Source organism: Leopardus geoffroyi, chromosome A3 (genome assembly GCF_018350155.1).
Source record: "Leopardus geoffroyi isolate Oge1 chromosome A3, O.geoffroyi_Oge1_pat1.0, whole genome shotgun sequence".
Classification (NCBI taxonomy): domain Eukaryota; kingdom Metazoa; phylum Chordata; class Mammalia; order Carnivora; family Felidae; genus Leopardus; species Leopardus geoffroyi.
In genome coordinates, this window is record NC_059336.1 from 101,954,684 (window position 1) to 101,977,340 (window position 22,657).

Here is a 22,657-nt window from a genome sequence, read left to right on the forward strand (position 1 = left end):
AGAGAATTATATACCATAGTAGCATAGCACTTAATTTTTTTAAAGTCCTTTTCGGTGAGCAATGTACGAAAATTCTTAACGGATCAGCTTCAAAATACTCCAGTATGTGTGTGTGTGTGTGTGTGTGTGTGTGTGTGTGTGTGTGCGCGCGCGCGCACGTGTGTGGACATGTATATGATCTATCTTTGTATATGATTGGCCATTGCTGTAAACATTAAAAATGAAAATAAAAAGAAACAGTGTCACATTTCCTAGAGCGACTCACCACACACTAGTCAGGGTGCAGTTGTGAAGTTATGCCAGTAGATGGCAGTGTTGTATAAGCCAACAAACCTACATAGGTCTAATGGGATGGGATGATTGAGGTTTCTGGGTAACAAAACTATTACAAGCCAGGTCAGATTTTATTGTTTTTAGACAAAAAGTCATGGAAATATTTGAAGAGAGAAAAAAAAAAAGGCAGGTATAGAGCAATCTTAAATTATTTTTAAAATAAGTGATTTATAAGTCTTACTGAGAATTTAGGTAGGATAGTAAAATAAAACCCCCTGTAAACTTATTACCCCTGTATAAACGTTTGGTCCACCCCTGTCCCCTCTTTCTGTTTCTCTACCTCCAGCTCTATTTCTTAGTGTCTATTGATTTTCAGTGGTCAGTCCCACTTACAGGGGAAGCAAATTTACAGATAAGTGGTTGATGAGCAACAAGCCTTTTGGATGATTCTCTCTTGTAACCAGCGTGATCCTTAAAAAAAAAAAAAAAAAGGAAAACTAGATGTAATGATTTCCCTGTTTAAAACTCTTCAAAGGTTTCTCATTGCAGTTACAAACCCCTTGTCACATCCTCCTAGGCCTACACCCGTGGTTCTTGTTTTTGGCCTCTGTGATTGGAACCTCTTGGGGAACTTTAAAAACTACTGATGCCTGGTTTTCACCCCTGGAGATTCTGATGGAACCAGTCTGGGTGGTCACTGGCCACCGGGATTTTCATGAACTTTCCAGGTCATTCCAGGGTGACTTGACCTGACCCCTGGCTACTGTCTAACTGCGTTTCTTACTCCGCCCCCTCTCCTTTTGCTCCATTCCCCAGGCCTTCTTTCTGATCTTTGGGTTGAGTTCTTTCTCACCCAGAGCCTCCTCACTGCTGAGCCAGATGCCAGGAGCCCTTCAAGGCCAACCCCAGATTCCATCTCTGTTATGGTCCTGGCCCCTGGGGTCCTCTTTCCTATCAGGAATCTGGAACTTTGGAGGGCGGGGAGTTTAGCAGCTAGAATCTTTCATCCCTGGTTGTACTTGGAAACGTGTGCATCTTTAGGTATCAATTACAATATTCACAAGGCTAATTTTGTCTTCACAGTGAAGATGTGTGAGTCTGAGGTGTTAAAAGTCATCCAGGCTCTTTGGAGTCCTTTATGCAGGATCAGAACCAGAGTGAGGCAGGAGACGTACTCACCTCAGGCACAAAACTTAGGGAGATACACACACACACACACACACACACACACCGCTCAGTAATTCAGATAAAATAATCTTTTAATGCAATATTTAAAAATCAAAATTTATGCAAAAATCCATGATAAAAAATATGAGAATTGGAAGTAAAGACTGGATCTAGCTTGTGAATAAAGAAATATCAATGGAGGGGGCACCTGGGTGGCTCATTCAGTTAAGCCTCCAATTCGGCTCAGGTCATGATCTCACGGTTTGTGGGTTCGAGCCCCGCTTCAGGCTCTGTGCTGACAGTTCAGAGCCTGGAGCCTGCTTCAGAGCCTGCTTCTCTCTCTGCCCCTCCCCTGCTTGCACTCTGTCTCTCAACAATAAGTAAATTTTTTTTTTTTTTAAAAACAGAAGTATCAGTGGGGACTGTTTAATTTGTGGCTGTAGTATACTTGAGAGAATTTGATTCTGTGCCCTTTCTTGGGCGTTGTGTCTCAAGCTAGGGTGATAGGGATTTTCAGAGGTATAACATTTGTGATGAGACTATTTTATAGTAAAATGCAAATGGACCAATCGTGGGAAAGAATGCAAAATTTCTCTGAAGGTTTAAAAGAAATAAAAAAAAAAAAAGAACCGAAGGAATGTTTCCTCAGAAAGCTTTAGGGTAAGTCCTCAGAATCCTAGAAGATACCCATTTTGTTTATTCTGCCACTAGGTGTGGTCAGCGAGTGTGAGAAGCAGTCATAAAGCTTGTAATTCCAGAACATCTGGGGGGCACCTGGGTGGCTCAGTAGGTTAAGCATCTGACTTAGGCTCAGGTCATGATCTCAGGATTCCTGCATTTGAGCCCCCCATCAGGCTCTACACTGACAGTGTGGAGCCTGCTTGGTATTCTCCCTCTCCCTCCCTCTCTCTCTCTCTCTCTGCCCCTCCCTGGCTTGTGCTCTCTCTCAAAATAAATAAATAAACTTAAAAGAAATACAATTGGATTTTCCCTTAAAATTTTTCCCCCCAGGGGGAGAGAATTGGAGAGTACAGACATGTCCCACACTGTCTTGCCTGGATTTCCCATATATACAGCCCAGCAGTTGAGTCCTACCCCGTGAGAGCTTTGTAAAGTAAGAGAAGGAATAAGAATGGTCTATGGAAAGAACAGTGGGGAGGCAGAAACGAATGCTATGCCTGGCATTCTTACAGGTGGGACCTGAGGGATGTGAAGAATGTTATCAGTCAGGGTTCTCCAGAGAAACAGAACCAATAAGATATCCATGGAGAGAGAGATTTTGAGAATTGAGAGTGTGGGGGTTGGTGAGTCCAGAATCTGTAGAGCAGGCTGGCAGCCTGGAAATTCAGGTCAGTGTTGATCTTGCAGCCTTGAGTTGGAAATCTGTAGGCAGGAAACTCAGGCTGAGTTTCTATGTTGCATCTTAAGGCAGTTATCACTTCTCCTTTGGGAAACTTCAGTCTTGCTTCTTAAAGCCTTCAACTGATTGGATGAGGCCCCCACCCTCATTACGGAGAGTAATCTGTGTTATGCAAGGTCTACTAATTTAAATGTTAATCACACCAAAAGCTACCTTCAATGAGAAAGAATGAAATATGGCCCTTTGTAGCAAGGATGGGACTGGAGAGTGTGATGCTAAGTGAAATAAGCCACACAGAGAAAGACAGATACCATATGTTTTCACTCTTATGTGGATCCTGAGAAACTTAACAGGAACCCATGGGGGAGGGGAAGGAAAAAAAAAAAAAAAGAGGTTAGAGTGGGAGATAGCCAAAGCATAAGAGACTCTTAAAAACTGAGAACAAACTGAGGGTTGATGGGGGGTGGGAGGGAGGGGAGGGTGGGCGATGGGCATTGAGGAGGGCACCTTTTGGGATGAGCACTGGGTGTTGTATGGAAACCAATTTGACAATAAATTTCATATATTGAAAAAAAAAAAGCTACCTTCAGGACCACATCTAAACTGGCAATTAACCAAACAACTGGGCACCATAGCCTAGCTAAGTTGACACGTAAAATCAACCATCACTAGGGGCGGATTGGGGGGCTGAATGATGGGAGAATTGACCCTTTGTCAGGGTGAGGTATGGATCCCCAGCTTGGATCTACCTGATACAGAGTATAGCTGGGTCTTAGGAAATTTCTCACGTCAAGGAGCAGTGCAGAGGCCACGTGGATGCCCACAGAACAGCCAACGTACCACCTCACGGAGTGGGCACCAGGCATCTGCCGCACTCAGAGACAAGATTGGAAGAGTTTCAGTAGCTGGATACCTGAAGCCACAGAAACCTATGCCGTCTTTTTGGGGATGCACGCTCAGTTTCTTAAGGGAATTGCACACCCCCCACCCCCACTCTTCCCTCTGCTGGAGAATCAACAGCAGGACCAGGAACAGGCAACCCTGAGCTGACTTCTCAAACCATTGGATGGAACTAAATTTTTTCTTTTCTTTTCTTTTCTTTTCTTTTCTTTTCTTTTCTTTTCTTTTCTTTTCTCTTTTTCCTTTTCTTTCCTTTCCTTTCCTTTCCTTTTCAATGTTTATTTTTGAAAGAGAGACAGAGACAGAGAGACAGAGAGACAGAGAGTGTGAACCTGGTAGGGGCAGAGAGAGAGGAGGAGAGAGGATCCAAAGCAGGCTCTGTGCTGACAGCAGCAAGCCCACTGTGGGGCTGGAGACAGATACGGGGCTGGAACTCATGAACTGCAGCATCATGATCTGAGCCAAAGTCAGATGCTCAACTGACTGAGCCACCCAGGCCCCCTGGAACTAAATTTTCTTGAAAGAACGTAGATTTAATTAATTCGCTAATTTAACGCAAAATGGAAATATTGAATTGAAAAAATAGAATAACTAAAATTCAGGATTCAGACTTCCCTTAGCTCAAATTAGGGTCCTGCTTTTCTCCTTAAGTGAGTAAGTTCTGATCCTGTCTTCCCATCTCTCTGGCCCTTTGTACAGCCCCAAAACCGAGCTCAGGTGTTTGTGGCATCCTTACAGATCTGCAGTATAAAAATGGCTTTAGAGTCCCAATATCTTTGGTCAGAGATTTTATAAAAAGTTGGGCCCAAAGTTCTCCATTTCCTTCTTGTGCCTTCCATTCCTTTCTCCCTCCCTCCCTTCCTTCCTCCCTCTCTCCCTGCCTCCCTTCTTCCCTCCCTCCCTCCCTCCCTCCCTTCCTCTCTTCCTCCCTCTCTCCTTCCTTCCTTCCTTCCTTCCTTCCTTCCTTCCTTCCTTCCTTCGTTTCCCAGCATATTTTATAATTTTACCAGGATTATTGTTATGAAGAGCCTAGCTCATCATTTCTGGAAACTCAACCCATTTAAAAACATTCTTGAATTTAAAATAGAAGCTCGGGGCGCCTGGGTGGCTCAGTTGGTTTGGCGTTTGGCTTCAGCTCAGGTCATGATCTTGCGGTTCACTAGTTCAAGCCCCACATCGGGCTCTGTGCTGACAGCTCAGAGCCTGGGGCCTGCTTCGGATTCTGTGTCTTCCTCTCTCTCTGACCCTCCCCAGCTCACACTCTGTCTCTCCCTTTCTCTCAAAAATAAATAAGCATTAAAATTTAAAAAATAAAATAAAATAGAAACTCATCATTAGATCTTGTAGCAGTTTGTCATTTTAGAACTTCTAAGTTGTTCTAAGAGCTTCTAAGTTGACTTCTGTGTCTCTAGTCCTACAACTATATTTTTGGTGATATTTTTGGCTCTTTAGATTTACATCGGATACTTTCATAACCCACTGCTCATGCAGTTTGCTTCTTTACTCACCAGCTGCTTTGCATAGGCCCCTCCAGGCCCAGACCAGCTGCTCAGGTTTGATAAAAGGGGCCTTTGCCATGTGAGCTCAGCTGCATCGGGCAGGCAGGGACAGCAAGATGGTGACCCAGAGGCAGGTCCTCATATCCTTGTTGCTGTGGGTCTCAGGTGAGAAATTTAAAATTTGCCACAATCCTTTTGGAGTAGTATCAGTTTAGAGTTAAAAACACTTTTTTAAGGTATAATGAGAAATACTGGCGATTTCCAAAATAGACCCAATTATGCACTGACAGGTACAACGCTTTTCAGACGACGTATTTCAGTGTCACGATAAAGTGCGTATGTATCATCATTATCTACTCGTGCTTGCAGGTGCCCATGGGGCGATCACGATGACGCAGTCTCCAGGCTCCCTGGCTGGGTCTCCAGGTCAGCAGGTCACCATGAACTGCAGGGCCAGTCAGAGTGTTAGCAGCTACTTAGCCTGGTACCAGCAGAAACCAGGGCAGCATCCTAAGCTGCTCATCTACTCAGCTTCCACCCGGGCATCTGGAGTCTCCGACCGATTCAGTGGCAGTGGGTCCGGGACGGATTTCACCCTCACCATCAGCAACCTCCAGGCTGAAGACGTGGCGAGTTACTACTGTCAGCAGTATTCTAGCTCTCCTCCCACAGTGCTTCAGCCTCGCACACAAACCTCTTCTCCTGGGGCCGAGGGTCAGGGAGGCTTGGCTGCACCTGCTTCTTCCTCCCTGCTCGGCCCTGAACATGCACATTCCTGTATCTGCCTGAGAAGCCACCTCTCCCGACTTATTCCTTGGAGGGTTGTTCAGGGCCCAGGGGAAAATTAAGGGGGTTGGCTTTTTCTGGATCCCTTTTGGTGGGAGATTAGTGAAGACAAATGCCGTAAAGATGTCTCAGAGAAGCTGTCAGGAGTTTTTGTGTCGCAGGAACCTGTGCGTTTCCCACAGACGGACGGCATAATTGACCCAGTAAGGTTGTCTCTACCCTTTGGGGAAGGGTCCGGTGGATTTTACACCCTGATGGATGAATTCTCTCTTCCCTGTGCCTCCTTGACTCTGGAACATTTCTCTTTTATTTCCTTATTCTCTCGGTCTCCTTTCTTCACCCGCAATCACCTTCCAATTCAGGACCTTCCCAATATTAAACCGTTGACCTCTCCTATTCAGAACCTCCTACGTGGAAGGTAGTAGCATCCCTCTCTCACTTTTTCCTTCCGTGGACCCTATTTTCCGGCTTTCCTGAGCAATGGCCCTGACGTTTGTTTCTGCTCTGTCTCCTTCCGTAACTCCCTTCTCTCTCCTCTCCATTTCTTCCAGGTGTGCTCTCTCTCACAAAGGCAATTCTCTAATTCTTTCACCCCGTCCCTCTAGAAATATGAGCTAGTGTTCCTCAGCACCTTGTTCTCGTCATTTGTCACCTCTTTCTTTAAAGGCGTCCCTTAGGCATTCAGGTCGAACCTTGTGACTGAAGGAAATCATGGCTCTAAGTGTTGCAGAACCTGAGTCCCTTGGAAAACGTTTAATTGACATGCCCATTTCATTGTAAAGACAGAAAAAATCCCAAGCCTTTTAAGTATGATTTCTTTACCTCCTTCTGAGATACATGGGTTCAGGAAAAGACCACAACAAACCTGGTCAGGGTGCTCTGAACACTCTTACCTACAGAACAGCTTCTCATAATGATTAGAAATATTGTTAAAGTACCCATATTAAGGAATCCATATAATTCATCCCAGATGTGTTTTATTTTTAAAAAAAAATTTTTTTTAATGTTTGTTTTTGGGGGAGAATCAGAGTGTGAATGGGGGAGGGGCAGAGAGAGAGAGAGGGAGACACAGAATCCGAAGCAGGCTCCGGGCTCTGAGCTGTCAGCACGGAACCCGACCTGGGGCTCGAACACAAGAACCATGAGATCATGATCTGAGCTGAAGTCAGACACTTAACCAACTGAGCCCCCCAGGTGCACCACCCCCCCCCCCGCCAGGTATGTTTTCTGAGTGCTTACTATGTATCAAGAGCAGAGATATTTGCTTTCACCCCAGCCAGGGGAGACAGACAATAAATAACCTGCATCAGTGAATACTTACTATGTTGTTTTGGAAGTGCTATAAAGAAAAATGAAGGGGATCAAAGCTTGCTGGGGTAAGAGTGAGTAGAAATTTAAAATCAGATGATGTATCGGTTAGCTATTTTCGTGTAATAAATCACCCCTAAAATGTAGTGACTTAAAATGGTAGCATTTTTGGGGCGCCTGGGTGGCGCAGTCGGTCAAGCGTCCACCTTCAGCTCAGGTCACGATCTCACGGTCCGTGAGTTCGAGCCCCGCGTCGGGCTCTGGGCTGATGGCTCAGGGCCTGGAGCCTGCTTCCGATTCTGTGTCTCCTTCTCTCTCTGCCCCTCCCTGCTTCATGCTCTGTCTCTCTCTGTCTCAAAAATAAATAAAAACGTTAAAAAAAAAATTAAAAAAAAAAAAAATGGTGCCTAACCTTAGTGCTGACACAATTCCCTGTCTGATGCGTTCTAAAGATCGATACAGTTGATCCTATTGAAGAAGAAGGTGAATAGACCCCAGCTCTTGATAGGAGGAGCTGCAAAGTTATACTGCAAAAAGCATGGGTAGAGGGAGGGGTAGAGAGTGGGGGATCTGTATTTGCAGTCAATCTACTATAGATGGTCATAGAAGGCTGCACTGAGGTGTGACTTAATCAATGTTTCAATGTGGTGAGGAAAGGAACCATAGGAATACTCCAGGCAGTAGAGTTGTAGTTGGTTCTAAGTAGAGGAAACAGCACATTTCCAAGGCAGGAATGTGATCAGCATGTTGGGGAAGTAGAAGGAAACCAATGTTGCCAAAGTGGAGTGTACAAGGGGGAGAGGAGTAGAAATGAGATCCAAGAAATCACAAGGAGGCCACCTGATACAGGTCTTTGTAGGCTCCTCTAAGGATTTGGCTTTTATTTTGAATGATGTGGTAAGTGGGAGAGTTTTGAATAGAGCAGGGCATACTTTGGTATAGTTTAACAGGATCTCTCTGGGAGGCAAGACTGGAAAGATAACAGTTGGGAGGCCATTGAGATCTTCCAAGCTGGAGAGGATGACAGCTCGGGTCTGTGGCAGTGGCAGTGGAGGAGGTGAGAAGTGGTATATTTTGAAGACAGAGATAACAATATGCTGATGTTTTGACAGGGAGTGTGAGAGAAAGAGAGCTCTCAGGGTGACTCCAGAGTTTTTCTCTGAGTACTAGTAGGAGGGCGTTGCCATCTGTTCCAATAGAGAAGACTGTGGGAGAGTGGATTTGGGGAAGGAGATCAGGAATTTGGTGTTGGACATTTTAAGTTTGAGATGCGTATTAGATCTCCACGTGCAGCTGTCAAGTATCCATTGGATATACGAGTCTAGAGTTCAGGGAGAGAATCGGACCGGAGCTTGGAATATGATAAGCAATGGCATGAGTGTTGCCTAGATCAGAGGCCCAGCAAGATGGTGCAGTGCTCTGGAGTCCAGAGCAAAAGGCGTATCAAGGAGGAAGGTGTTATCAGCGTGTTAAATGCTGCTGATGGGTCTAGCGAGACGAGGACTGGCATGTGGCCATTGGACTTGGCAATATGGAGGTCACTGGGGACCTTGAGAAGTTTTGATGAGATGGTGGAAGTAAGAACTTGAATGTAGAAAGCTCGAGCAAGAATGAGGGTAGAACATCTGGGGATGGCGGCTGTAGATAGCTCCGTCAGTGAGCTTTTTGGTGAAGGAGAAGAGTGAAATAGGCCATAACTGGAGGGAGAGGTAATGTCAGAGAGGTTGTTTTTTTTTTTTTTAATGTTTATTTATTTTTGAGACAGAGAGAGACAGAGCATGAGCAGGGAAGGGGCAGAGAGAGAGGGAGACACAGAATGTGAAGCAGGCTCCAGGCTCCAAGCTGTCAGCACAGAGCCCGACGCGGGGCTCGAACTCATGAACTGTGAGATCATGACCTGAGCCGAAGTCAGATGCTTAACCGACTGTGCCACCTAGGCGCCCCCCAAAGAGTTTTTTAAAAAATGTTCACATACTGATGGGAATGATGCCAGAGAGGGGAGAACGCTGACAATTCAGGAAAGGAGAAGTGCCAAGCAATTCAGTTGAGGAGGCAAGGGATGTGGGTTCTGAGGGAGTGACCTCAGATGGGAGGGCTGTCTGCCTCCCCACAGTGCTGGGAAGAAAGGCGGAGTGTGGCAACACCCAAACCAGCGGGTCAGAAGATGGACAGGCAGCCCATGGATGTTCTCCTCGGATCCCCTCTCTTGACCTAGGAAATAGGAAATGGGGTATTTGGCTTTAAGATAGGATGGGGGAGGAGCTGTTAGGACTTGAAGAAAGAAGGAAAGAGAAAGAGTGGAGACCGAATAGATCAGGGAAATGAGATATGATTGTGGGGCAGGATTAAGGGCCCTCAGGAAGTGATTGGTCATGAATCTGAAGTTGGCAGAAGTCAGAATTGCTGTGTGTTTTTCTCCAGCAGGCATGTGGGATTTTGTTGCACGAAGTGAAAGAATGGAAGGCTGAGGAAGTTCTTGTGTATAAGGGAGTCGTTATAAAGAAGGATCGTGGAATTTAAGCTGAGTAAAGAGGGAAATGAGAATATGAGGGGCGTAGGGATAGAGAAAAATGTAGACAGGTCAATAGATATGTTAAAAGATAATTTTCAGAGAACAGTAAAATTATGACTCTCACGGAGATACAATATTGATGAATGCATGTTAAATTATTTTACTCACATGATGAATGTGGAACTACGAAGATGTTCTAACTGGGTCAAAGGAAAAGTGGAGGCAAACTGGTTTTCCAAGGTGAGGTAAGAAGTCAATGAAATTACTACTAGACAGGACAGAATCATGCATCTATCAGTTACCAGCAGTTTATAAAGAGTTGCAGGATAGCTCAAAGACAACGAATAGGGGTAGAATCTGATAACCCGGACAGGTACACCACAGACACGCCGAATTTTCCGTGGAAAGACAACATATGTTTTCCTAGAGATGTCAGGTCTCAGTCTAATGAAAGCGAGAAATTATTGGCTATGACCATGCCAGGCGGAGTGAGCTGCAGAGCTCTTAGAAGTGGGCAAGCCTGAGATGCTTAACATTTTAATGATGGAGAAGCTGCCGTTGTTTTCTAACGATGTGTCTGAGGTGGGGCCATGAGAGTGAGTGATCAAGATTGGGTGGGGAAGAGCCAGTTGGAGGAGAATCAGTCAAACAACGGAGAGAGCAGGATAATGGAAGGCTCATACACGAATGTATTGAAACCAGCAGGCACGTGACAGGGTCTGTGAGCCAGGAACTAAAACACCGCAGAAGTGAAGACAGACTTTGGGCCTGGTGTTTGTGTGCACTAAGGAGTGATACTGGGTGACATAGTCTACCTATATTGATTTGAAAGACTGTGTTTTCACTTTTTAGGTAGGAGGTCTAGAAGTGGCAAATGAAGGGGGCAATAGGAGCTCCTGAGACGTCTGCCGAGGAAGCACAAAAGCTGAGGGAGCTTTTAGAAGAGACAGAGGCTACGGGGCATGTCAGCGGTTCAGAGTTGGGAGAAGGTTTTAAAGCATCAAGTCCTGGTGGCTCAGTTGGCTAAGCGTCCAACTCTTGACCTCGGCTCAGGTCATGATCTCCCGGCTCATGAGATCGAGCCCCATGTCAGGCTCCGTGCTGACAGCGTGGAACCTGCTAGGCATTCTCTCTCCCACTCTCCCTCTCTCCCACTTTTGAGCACATACTCGGTCTCTCTCAGTAAATAAATAAAACAAAAAACCAACAACCACTCTTCTTCAGGAGCACAAGGACCTGCCCCGAGGGAACTCTCCACTTGGGGACGTTCTTTCACCTGGAATGCAGGAGCAGGGGCCCAAGGGTCTGGGATGATGGCACCACCTTGCTACCTCTCACTCTCCCCAGGCTGCTCAGACCCTGTCCCTGGAAAAGACCCATTTATCAGCATCTGGCTACAGGGCCGGACCTGTGGCAGAGGCATTTGGGCCGAGGTTGATGCAAATCCCCACGGAGGATGAAGGTAGAGAGGTGGAGCTTACCAGAGTCAAGGCTTGTGGTGGCCCCTGTGCTGCTGCCTTCCAGCCCCTCCCCTGGGCTGCCTGCCCTTGCCTGGCCCAACCCCTGACAGATGACAAGCAACTAGAATTATGGGTTGGGAGTTGATGAATCACGTGTGGTTGAGCCCGCTCCTGTTTGGGGGAAGGTACTTGGGAGGGCATCTTGCAGAAGACAAAGAATTAGCCCATGGGAGAGAAAGCGTTTAGGTGGTAGGTAGAGCCTGTCCTCTTGACCTGTGAGCTTGAGTTCACATGGGTTTTTCTTCTGTGCTTGGTCCCAGTGCCTGTACATGACACATTATTGTTAGATACAGGGTGAACGGGAAGTTGGGGACTGGTTGTTCTCCACTCTGAGTAGGAGTGACCCGTCCACCTGTGTGAGGGCTTGTGGGGGACATGACATTGGTTTTCAGGACTGAGCAACTGGAGAGTCCCAGTCTTACCCAACGGAGGCAAGTTCACTGATTAGTGTAGGTCTCTAGCCTTCACCAAGCTTCCATGCTCACCCCTCCCACCCTTTCCAGGTCCTCATGACATTTCAGGACTTGGTTTCAAGGCCACCTACTCAGTGGAGCGGACTTCCCCTCCCCATCTGAACAAGGCCCCCTGTTTCCATCTTTTATAATCCCACAGCTTCCTCTTCCTGATAATAATCACAACTTGAAATACATCATTGTGCTTATATGAAGTTTTAATTTAGGGATTAAGAGAAACAACTTCTATCCTAACATTAAGACAGCCCCAGGTCACTCCCACACAGGGTTTCTCAGACAGACTAGAAGACAGAGATTCAGGAAACTGGTCACAGAGTCCCTTGGGACATGCTTGAGCTCCACTTGGAAATTTCTGGTGACCCCAAGTCCCACAGGGTGCTATGAGAGCAGGTGTCCCCCTTGAGCACAACCTCAAGGTCTTCTGAGCTGATTTGCATGTTGTGTCAGTAGACAAAGCTCCAGGCTGCTCTTGACATCCTTAAAGGCAGAGCTGGTCAGGGCCCTTGAGGAGCAGCCTCTAGTCCAGTTGTCAGAGACGGGGTCCGGGGCTCCCCTGATCTTCATCCTGCAGTTCTGGGTTCCAGGTGAGAAGGGGCACATGGAGAAATGTTGGGCAAACTTACTGTGGCCATGATGCTTTCGGTGTCTTTGGGCTCCTGCTGGCTAGAGCATGAAAGCTGCATACACACACACACACACACACACACACACACACACACACACACACTACATCTTCCTTATCCATTCATCTATCAATGGACATTTAGTTTTTTTACCTATCTTGGCTATCGTAAATAATGCTGCAGTAAACATAGGGGTGTATATATCTTTTAAAATTAGTTTTTGTTTCTTTGGAATAAATAGAACTTATTTGTGGAATTATTGGACCATATACTATTTGGATTTTTAATTTTTTTTTGAGGAAACTCCATACTGTTTTCCATAGTGGTTGTGCCCATTTGTATTCCCACCAACAGTGTTAGAGCATTAATTTGGGGGTAGATTATTTTTTTAAATTATTATTATTTTTTTAATTATTTGTAATTAAATCCAAATGGGTGTAATTGGCTGCACAGCATCCTTCCCATTAAAGGAATATGATTGGGGGCAGGCAGAACACAGGTCCTGGATCTTTTGTGTTATTTGATTGGAATGGTGTGTTCACCTATGAAGGATTAATGAATGAAAACCAATGCCTCTTCTTCTTCTCCTATTATGAATGTCATATTGAAATTATTTTTGGAATACTTGATTAAATCCTAACTCCTGTAGTAGCTGACAGAGTTAGACAGAAAATTACGATGTTACAAAATGTCCAGACTAACGAATTTCTTATAATATTATGTCTGGTTTCTTTTTCTTTTTTTTTATTTAAAAAAAATTTTTTTTAAGTTTATTTATTTTTGAGACAGAGAGAGACAGAGCATGAACGGGGGAGGGTCAGAGAGAGAGGGAGACACAGAATCGGAAGCAGGCTCCAGGCTCTGAGCCATCAGCCCAGAGCCCGACGCGGGGCTCGAACTCACAGACCGCGAGATCGTGACCTGAGCCGAAGTTGGACGCTCAACCGACTGAGCCACCCAGGCGCCCCATGTCTGGTTTATTTTTCATGCCTCCTTCTGAGATGATAAAATCCAGTGATAGCAAGTGGGGTAACATTCATTGACTATGGACCCTTTGGTTTGGTCTAATCAAGATCTGGCTGTCTGTCTCCAGTGTGTTCTTTAAGCATAAGACTAGAATACAAGTGTCCCCTCTGAGCATTTTTTACTATCCTTGGTAATGAGGTGCAGTAGATTAGGTAGATAGGTAGCTAGCTAGATGCTATTCTTTTTTTTTTTTTTTTAATTTTTTAAAAACATTTTTATTTTGATTTTTATTAAAAACATTTTTTAATGTTTTATTTACTTTTAAGACAGAGAAACAGAGCATGAGTGGGGAGGGGCAGAGAGAGAGGGAGACACAGATTCCGAAGCAGGCTCCAGGCTCTGAGCTGTCAGCACAGAGCCCAACGCGAGGCTCAAACCCACGAACTGTGAGATCATGACCTGAGCTGAAGTTGGACGCTTAACCAACTGAGCCACCCAGGCACCCCCAAAAATGTTTTTATTTTTGAGAGAGAGAGAGAGAGATAGAGAGAACGTGAGCAGGGGAGGGGCAGAAAGAGAGGGAGATACAGATCTGAAACAGACTCGGGGCTCTGAGCTGTCAGCACAGAGCCCAATGCAGGGCTCAAACTCACGGACCACAAGATCATGACCTGAGCCAAAGTCGGATGCTTAACCGACTGGGCCACCCAGGTGCCCCTAGCTGCTATTCATATAATGCTACTGTAGTAACAGTGTGGGAGACCCAGGGGATGTCTGACAGATGCATACACTTGCTCACATAAACAACCTCATCTGTGCTATCTACTTTAATAGCTACCTCTCATCAGAAACCACTGGTGGTTGTGTATATGGTACAAGGCAGTGATTCAGTGAGGAGACAGCTTGCAGGCATGCATTAGATGAATCTATATAAAGAAACACTAACCAAGGTTTCCTAGGCGTTCCCCTGAGGTAGAAATGCATTTATGTGTCCCCTGTGTGAGCACATGTATACGGGAGCACAGACTCACAAAAATTGGTAGTTTTATTTTGATCTAAATACTTCATAATCCCCACCCTGACATGTGTATTTGTATATATGTATATAGATATATGTACAGTTTATATATATACCACCTTTGAGATGAACCATACTATTTATTGGTCTTATTGATGTTAATTCCAGAAAGAGGAAGAGAGATTACTTTAGGCAAGAGAGGCTTAAGTCATTTCTAAAAACTGACAAACACCAACGTTTCTACTTACTCCTCAAGGGTAGAAATTAATATTTATGTCACCTTTATATTGTGTTGACTGCTGTTATCAATGAATGTCTTCAGAAGAGGATGAGAAATTACTGTAGAAAAGAGCTGTCAGAGAAAATGAGATCCCAACTTGGGTTTTTTGGTTTCTGCTCTTTAAAAAAAAAAAACAAGGAAACATTTCTTTCTTTCTTTTTTTGGAAAGTTTTATTAAAATTTTTTTTAATGTTTATTTTTGAGAGAGAGGGAGAGAGAGAATGAGCAGGGGAGGGGCAGAGAGAGAGGGAAACACAGAATCCAAAGCAGGCTCTAGGCTCTGAGCTGCTAGCACAGAGCCCAACGTGGGGCTTGAAGTGGTGAACCATGAGATCATGACCTGAGCTAAAGTTGGTCGCTCATCAGACTGAGCCACCCAGGCGCCCCAAGTTTTATTTATTTTGAGAGAGAGAGCATGTGCAGGAGCATGCGAGTGGGGGAGGGGCAGAGAGAGAGAGAGAGAGAGAGAGAGAGAGAGAGAGAATGAATGAGAATCCCAAGCAGGCTCCATACTGTCAGTGCAAAGCCCGATGCAAGGCTCGAACTCACGAATCGTGAGATCGTCCCTCATGAGATCATCCCTCTACCGTTGGCCTCCAGGATTTCAGCCCCGTTGAATGGTGGTTAATTTAGGAATGTGCTTTTACTTTGGAGCTTATTATGGAGCACATCATTACTGGGTACAGTGGCTCTTGCTGGCCTTCAGCACACCACGAACATAAACGAAATCATCATTATTATCTAACGAGTTCCTTCCTGAGCAATATTTTTGCCGCCACTGCTTTCCTTGTTTGGTGGTTATGAATTACTAAGCTGAGTACTCAGTAAACAGTCGCAGAGTCGCGTGTAACTTCAGCAGTATAAAGTCCAGCAGTAAACGCAATCTCCCCTCTCGAAGCACACTCACACTTAGCCACATGCTCATTTAAACTCTTCCCTGACTGGGGCGCCTGGGTGGCTCGGTCGGTTGAGCGTCCATGAGCTCCATGAGGAGCCACAAGCTTTTATAGTCACACGCGAAGCTTTTCCTGGTAGTGGCCTGTAATGGTACGATAGCATGAAAGCCGCCATAGGCTGGGAATGATGGGGTCAACACATGGGTATTACTTTGGTGCCGTTACATCAGATCCAAGCCAAGTGCCTTTAAGCAACCGATACTCGATGAAATAGCATTGTCCCCATGCTAGAGGGAGAAGGTACACAGATCTGTGGCTCCCAGGTACTCGGAGTTCACAAATTTAAGGTAATCTCTTTGATGTTTATGTATGTAGCCTTCAGGTTTGGAAAAGTATTTGGGATTTCAGATGAAATTTAGGCAGCGGCACAAAGGCGTTAAGCCCAAAGTCAGCAGATGATAGTATTCGGGGAGGATGTAGGGGATAGCTGTTCAATCTTGGAATTATGGAACTGAACTGTTTCCAAAAGGAACAAAGATCTAAGAAATAATAATAATTGACATTCTAGTGGTCATCATAGCAAGAGCAAACCAGGAGAGACAGAGAGAGAGAGAGAGAGAGAGAAAGAGACAGAGACAGAGGGGTAAGGGGCAGAGAGAGGAAGACAGAAGATCTGAAGCACTGACAGCAGAGAGTGCGATGTGGGGCTCAAACTCACAAACTATGAGATCATGACCTGAGCGGAAGCTGGACGCTCAACCGACTGGCAACCCAGGCACCCGTTAGGGAAGAGTTTAAATGAGCGTGTGGATAAGCGTGAGTGTGCTTAGAGAGAGAGGGAAGATTGCATTCACTGCTGCAATTCGGAACCTAACCTGGATCCATTGGTGCCTTTGACTTTTTGCGGGGTGGAAACGATAGGTGTGGCAGAAGACAGGGACACAGCCACGTGAATTTGTCTCTGCTTCAACATGAGATCATCGGCTCAGCTGGACAATGTCGTGGAAAGTTGTAATAGTCTCTCCCTTATCAAGTGTGTCAGGTCCAGCCTGGCAAACAGAGAAAGGAGGCGAATGTGCATTCGCATACTGGAACTTTGCAGGTACCAATGGGTCACAGAGTTCCACATACTGAACATTCACACTGGCAGCCAAGGCCGTCCCACTGATGGCTTCGGAGGTTTTTGTAACAGAGTATATCACCGTGAGAGGTGTGTGATAATCTCGTTGACAGAAATAATATGCAGCATCTTCAGATTTCACCTTATCAGCTCTCAGGATAAGTCTCTTCTATACCCACTGCCACTGAACCAGGATGAAATCCCAGAGATAAGAGTGGAAACACATTTAAGAATAAGTGTGGGAGCTTGTCCTGGTTTGTGTTGATGCCCGTGTACATCATCATCAATGTTTTGGCTCGGCCGGCTTTGCCGTTGATGGTGACTCTGTTTCCTGGAGCCATTGACAAACGTGGGAGACCACGGGGCACCTGGGTGGCTCAGTCGGTTAAGCGTCTGATTCTTGATTTCGGCTCAGGTCGATTGAGCCCTGTGTCCAGCTCCATGCTGAGCATGAAGCCTGCTTGGGATATTCTCTCTCTCTCTCTCTCTCTCTCTCTGCCCTCCCCCCCCCCCCGACTTGTGCTCTCTCTCTCTTTCAAAAATAAACAAACAAACTAAAAAAAATTGTTGGAGACTGTGTGAGTATTGTGTCTGCCCTGATGTCCGTTTAGGGAAGAAAATAAGAAAGATACACTGAAAGCATCATGCTTGGAGAGAATAACAAAAATCATTTTCTTTCTTTTTTTTGAATTATTATTTTTTTGGAGAGAGAGAGCATGAGTGGGGGAGAAGGTGGGGAGGGAGGGAGGAAAGGAGGGAGGGAGGGAGGGAGAGAGAGAGAGAGAGAGATCGGAAGAAAAAGGGAAAGAGAAAGGGAGAGAGAATCCCAAGCAGCCTTCATGCTCAGCCTGGAGCTGGACAGGGGCTCAATCCCACAACTTAGAATCATGACCTGACCTGAGATCAAGAGTTGGACACTCAACCATCGGAGCAACCCAGGCACCCCAGGCAAATCAGTTTCTTATGAAGATGTAATATTTTTTATAATTTTTTAAAGTTTTTACTTAATTTTGAGAGAGAGAGAGACAGAGCACGAGCAGGAGAGGGGCAGAGAAGGAGGGAGACAATCTGAAGCAGGCTCCAGGCTCCGAGCTGTCAGCACAGAGCCCGATGCAGGGCCCAAGCTCATGGACCGTGAGACGATGACCTGAGCCGAAGTCAACACTTAACCAGCTGAGCCACCCAGGTGTCCCTCTGATAACCAACTAGCTTTTATGAAAATTCATATTGACACTTAAATATTAGACAAGCTTGGAGACCTTACATGGCTGGGAAAATGTGGGTATTTTCCTTTCTCTAGTTCACATTTGCTTTGAGGAAATTGTCCTGAGTTCCTCTCAGAAAATATTGAAGCAAATGTTCTCCAAACATCTGTGGCTAAATTTCAGGGTCCTTTCTCAAGAGGATGTGGCCTCAGCCTCAAGCAGTGCTCTCTGGCACATGAACTGGCTTAGATCCAGGGACCGAGTCAGAAGATGTGAGTGCAGGCTTCAGCTCACCTGAGCTAGAGTTTTCCAGTCATATGCATGAAATTCTCCAAGGGTCTACACATCCATTTAATCCCTAATAACCCATGGTCGATTAGTCACTGCTATAGATCCCTATTTCTGACGTCACTCGGCACCTGTTGTCCCTTTTGGTAATTATACACACGTTACCTGTGAAGGTTATCACTACAACCTGGCCTGTGCTGCTCCCTGATTCCATTTGTCACAGGGCGACAATGGGAAATCCATTCCCCATAGGAATCCCAAGATTCCCTGAGAAACCAACTCTGAGAGAGTTTAGACTGTTTATTAAAGAGTGTCCTTGAGATGAGCATCCCTGGAGAGACAGGAAGCAGGATTGGACAGAGAGAAATGGAGCTGTGAGTCTGGAGAAAAGCCACGGCCAACACCATAGGGAGGTCTAGAGACGCAGTGGCTCTACAGAATTGATTTGGATTGGCGTGAGAGGGCTGGGCCTTTGTACCCTTGCATCGAGTAGTTATTGTCTTTCCTGGAAAAGAAGGGTTACCTTAGGCTAGGCGGTCTTCTTCAGCCAAGGTGATCTCCTCAGAGGGCAAACAATGGAGGGTGGCCTGCAGGAAGCCCTCACAGCACCTGCAGGAATCCTTTATCATGAAGGGGAATCTAAGCAGCTCACCACAGGCCCGCCTCTCTGTCCATTCCCATTAAATCAGTGAACACATGTCATTGGAGGCATCTCATGCCAATATCCCCTGGGTAAACGGACCAATGTCAATCCAGGCGTGCACAACTAAGAAATTATTATCATTTGTGGTTATATCCATAGGCACCGAGAGGTATGTTGGTGAGGATAAGCTACCTCCCCTCAATCTGATGACCAGAAAACAGCGCAAGCAAGTTTCAGACATTCTGAGCCCGCATGAAGCTGCTTACTAACAAGAGGGAGCAAAATAGACATCAGATCTGTTACACAGACCCACCTGCCTCCACACCAAATGGCAGGAGAAAGAAATGAAAAAAGATTAGGTCTCATTAGAGTTAATAATTGCTTTTCAAATGTATCATTAAGGAAGTAAATAGAGAAACCGTAAGATGGGAGAAGATATTCTCATGCACATTTCTGACAAAAGATTCATTTTCAGAATACAAAGTACTCTCCAAAAAAGACCCAACTATGTGTGTGTCTGACTAGAACAGGCACTGCCCAAGAAACAAACTATCTAAATAGCAACTCAGTAGTAAATATGGTAAGTTACTTAAAATCATTAGTCATCAAGGAGATGTAAATTTTAGCAATACTCCTTCAGGATCCACCAATATGGATATAATAAAAAGTCTGACAATAGCAACTATTGGGAAAGGATCTACAGCAAGTGGAAATGTTATACGTGGTCGGTGGAGCGTGAAGATGTTCCCTGTTTCAGAAAATTGTTTCATAGTATCCACCAAAACCAACCTTAGGCTAACGCTGTGACTCAGCCTTCCATGCCTAGGAACACACCCATGGGAAGTGAGTGCATAAATCCACCAGACTTTGAAAGAGTGTTCTTCACAACTGTATTGATAACCCATTGAAATCTGAAACAATTCATTAATTGAAAAATGCAGCCGTCGTGACGTATTCTTGTAACAACAAACTATTCTGCAGTGAGAAGGAACAAGTTACTGCCCCGCTGACAACAATAGAGGAAGTTCAAAGAACATGTTGGGGCCAACGAAGCAAGGCACCAGAAAGGACATACCTTACGATTCCATTTGTATGAAGTACAAGAACAGGGAAAGTCTGCTCTACACGGTTAGGAAACAGAAAGGTGGTGGTGGCCTCCCGTGGCGGGGGGGAGGGGGGAACAGAGCATGGAATTGACCGGACGGAGCATGAGGGAAGAGTGTGACGCTGGAGACCGTCTCTGTCTGAGTACTCGTGCGAGGGGGGATGCATATGGTCACGTTCATCCAGGTGTATGCTTTAAATTCACGTTATACACAGCAAATGCACTTTATTTTTTAAATGAATGAGTTCACCGATGAGTAGGCATTACAGACTCAAGGATCAGATTGTTTTTTCCATCTTCTTCCCTACAAGCACTGGTACCTGAGCCCCGAGCCCTGAGCCCCTCTGATTTCTCATCTCTAGAGGATTATTGTGCGACTGATTACTCGAGATGGGTAAGGCCTTAGTGCCTCGTTGAACGCGTAGCAGGTCTTCGAGACTTCGGCAAATGGCAATAGACTGTGTAGTTATTGCTGTTTAGTAGTGGGAGTAGCATTTTCTTGGATATAGGCTCCCCCCCCCCCCACCCCCAAGTTCTCAGAGTGGATCTCAGAGATGGGATTCAAAGACCATGGACCATGGACAAATCTCTTTGCAGGCTCCCCTAGAGATCTCCATATTAGATTAATTGAAGGTTTGAGGGTTTGGGGTTGTCAAGAAAGAAAGCTTTGGAAGGACAAAGTCCCTTGCAGGCCATCACCCTTGAGCCCCACAAGCCCTTCCCCAGAGCACGCCCTGCCCCGACCAACAGACCACAGGGCACAGTGCAGCTGCTGGAACCCCGACCACCTGACAACCGTCCCCGCAGGAGCAGCCCCAGCCCGGGAGGAGGGTTTATGCTCGGGGCTGCAGCACCGTGGGAGGAAGCGCATAACCCTGCTGGCAGTAATAAGCGGCGGCGTCATCAGCCTCGACTGTGCTGATTTTGAGGATGAATTCTGTGCCAGACTGAATCCCAGAGAAGCGGTCTGAGACTCCAGACTCTAGGTTATCGGCATCATAGATGATAAGCTTGGGAGGCTGGCCTGGTTTCTGCTGATACCAGCTTAAGTGATCACTAACGCTCTCGTTGGCCCTGCAGATGAGGGACACGCTGTCTCTCAGGGACACAGAGAGATGGGTGGGAGACTGGGTCAACTCAGCGGTCCCGCCGGCAGCTGGCAAGGAAACAAAACACAAAGTCACGGTTGTTTACGAGATCCCACTCCCTTTCCCCCCAGAAGGTTCTGGCGTCCTGGTCTCCTAAGCTGAGAACACCTGGGTCTCCGAGGGGAGGGGAGACCCCGGGTCAGAGATCCACGGAGCCCTGGGGAGACCCCCCAGTCAGGAGGAGAGAACGGCCACCATCTCGGGGATGTCCCCTGCGCCGCCCTCCTCACCTGGGAGGCAGGCCAGCAGAAGGCCGAGGAGCTGGGTCAGGACCCCCATGTTCAATCCAGGGCTCTGCCTCAGGTTCTTTTTTTGCCCTGAATCACTGAGCAGCCTATTTATGGGGATCCTGAAGAGCAGAAATGTGGATTCTCTGGGGGAAACATGCAAATCAGTGAGGGGTTGGGCGGGTCTGGCTGCGGCCGCGAAACCAGGGCCCCTGTAGGGCCCAGTGCCAACTGGGGTTTCTCATGGGACGCAGGATTCACATCCAGTCCCAGAGGAGCTCCTCCAGCGTGTTTGTAAGAAGAAAGCATCTCTAAGTTTTTGGATCCTCATTTGTCCACAAGGTTTAAGAGTTTGTAACTGGAAGCGAGGAGGTACCTTCTTCTTTTTTTTTTTTTTTTTAATATAATTTCTTGTCAAGCTGGCTCACATACAATGTATATGGTGTGCTCTTGGTTTTGGGGGTACATTCCCGTGATTCATCGCTTAGACACAACACCCAGTGCACATCCCAACAAGTGCCCTCCTCAGTGCCCATCCATCACCCACTTTCAAGGATGCACCTTCCAAGAATGAGAAGAAAAGTTAGATGGCCATCTAAGTTTTAAGCTTTAATATGAATCTATGAAAACCATCTTCTGGAGATGGGTGTGAAATACCAGTTCTGGTTCGATACGTTCCCTAGAATAGATACTATGAGCTATGGGGGAAAAGAAGAAGGGAGACAGCTGACGTGTTTGGAGGAAGCCTGGGCTCTGCCTCTGGAGGCCTGCACAGTGAAGCAGGCTCACAGCCTCCTAGCACCTATTTCCATGGATGCTATCATTCTTTAGTGTGGAGGTGAATTTCTTTCGTATATTACCTTTTTCTCATTTTGTGTATTAACTTTCTCTCTTTGCATAATCATGGCTGAGGTAATTGTGTCTTCTTTTTTGCCTGATACAGCTCCAGTGTTCTCATCCGGAGCACCTTCTCTTTATTTTCATAAATGAGTCCGTTTGAAAAGGTATATGCATTCTAACTCTTGCTATTCCTAGTATACTAAGAGACTTCGTAATTAAAAATTAGAAATATATGTGAAAGTTTATCAGCTAGCTTCCGATCATTTATCCATATGATTGAATTAGTTTTTTCTGTAACTCATTATTGTGTTCAATTACATTGACAAATCATCTGGGCTCACTGGAGCTCCAGGATCATCGTCCTGCTTAAACATACAATGCTTTGGAGATGCCCTTCTTCTTTTTTTTTTTTTTTTTTTAAAGTTTATTTATCTATTTTGAGAGAGAGAGTGAGTAGGGGAGGGGCAGAGAGAGCGTGAGAGAGAGAGAGCATCCCAAGC

General features: G+C 45.9%; 2 gene segments (V, D, J or C); one reads left to right on the top strand and one right to left on the bottom strand.

Moving 5' to 3' along the window:
- The window catches only part of LOC123581097, a 99,864-nt gene that overhangs the window by 13,755 nt on the left and 63,452 nt on the right, over positions 1–22,657 (bottom strand).
- LOC123581101 lies at positions 5,254–6,062 on the top strand. The segment is given in 2 exon segments: positions 5,254–5,364; positions 5,569–6,062. Coding segments are annotated over 2 exon segments (528 nt in total).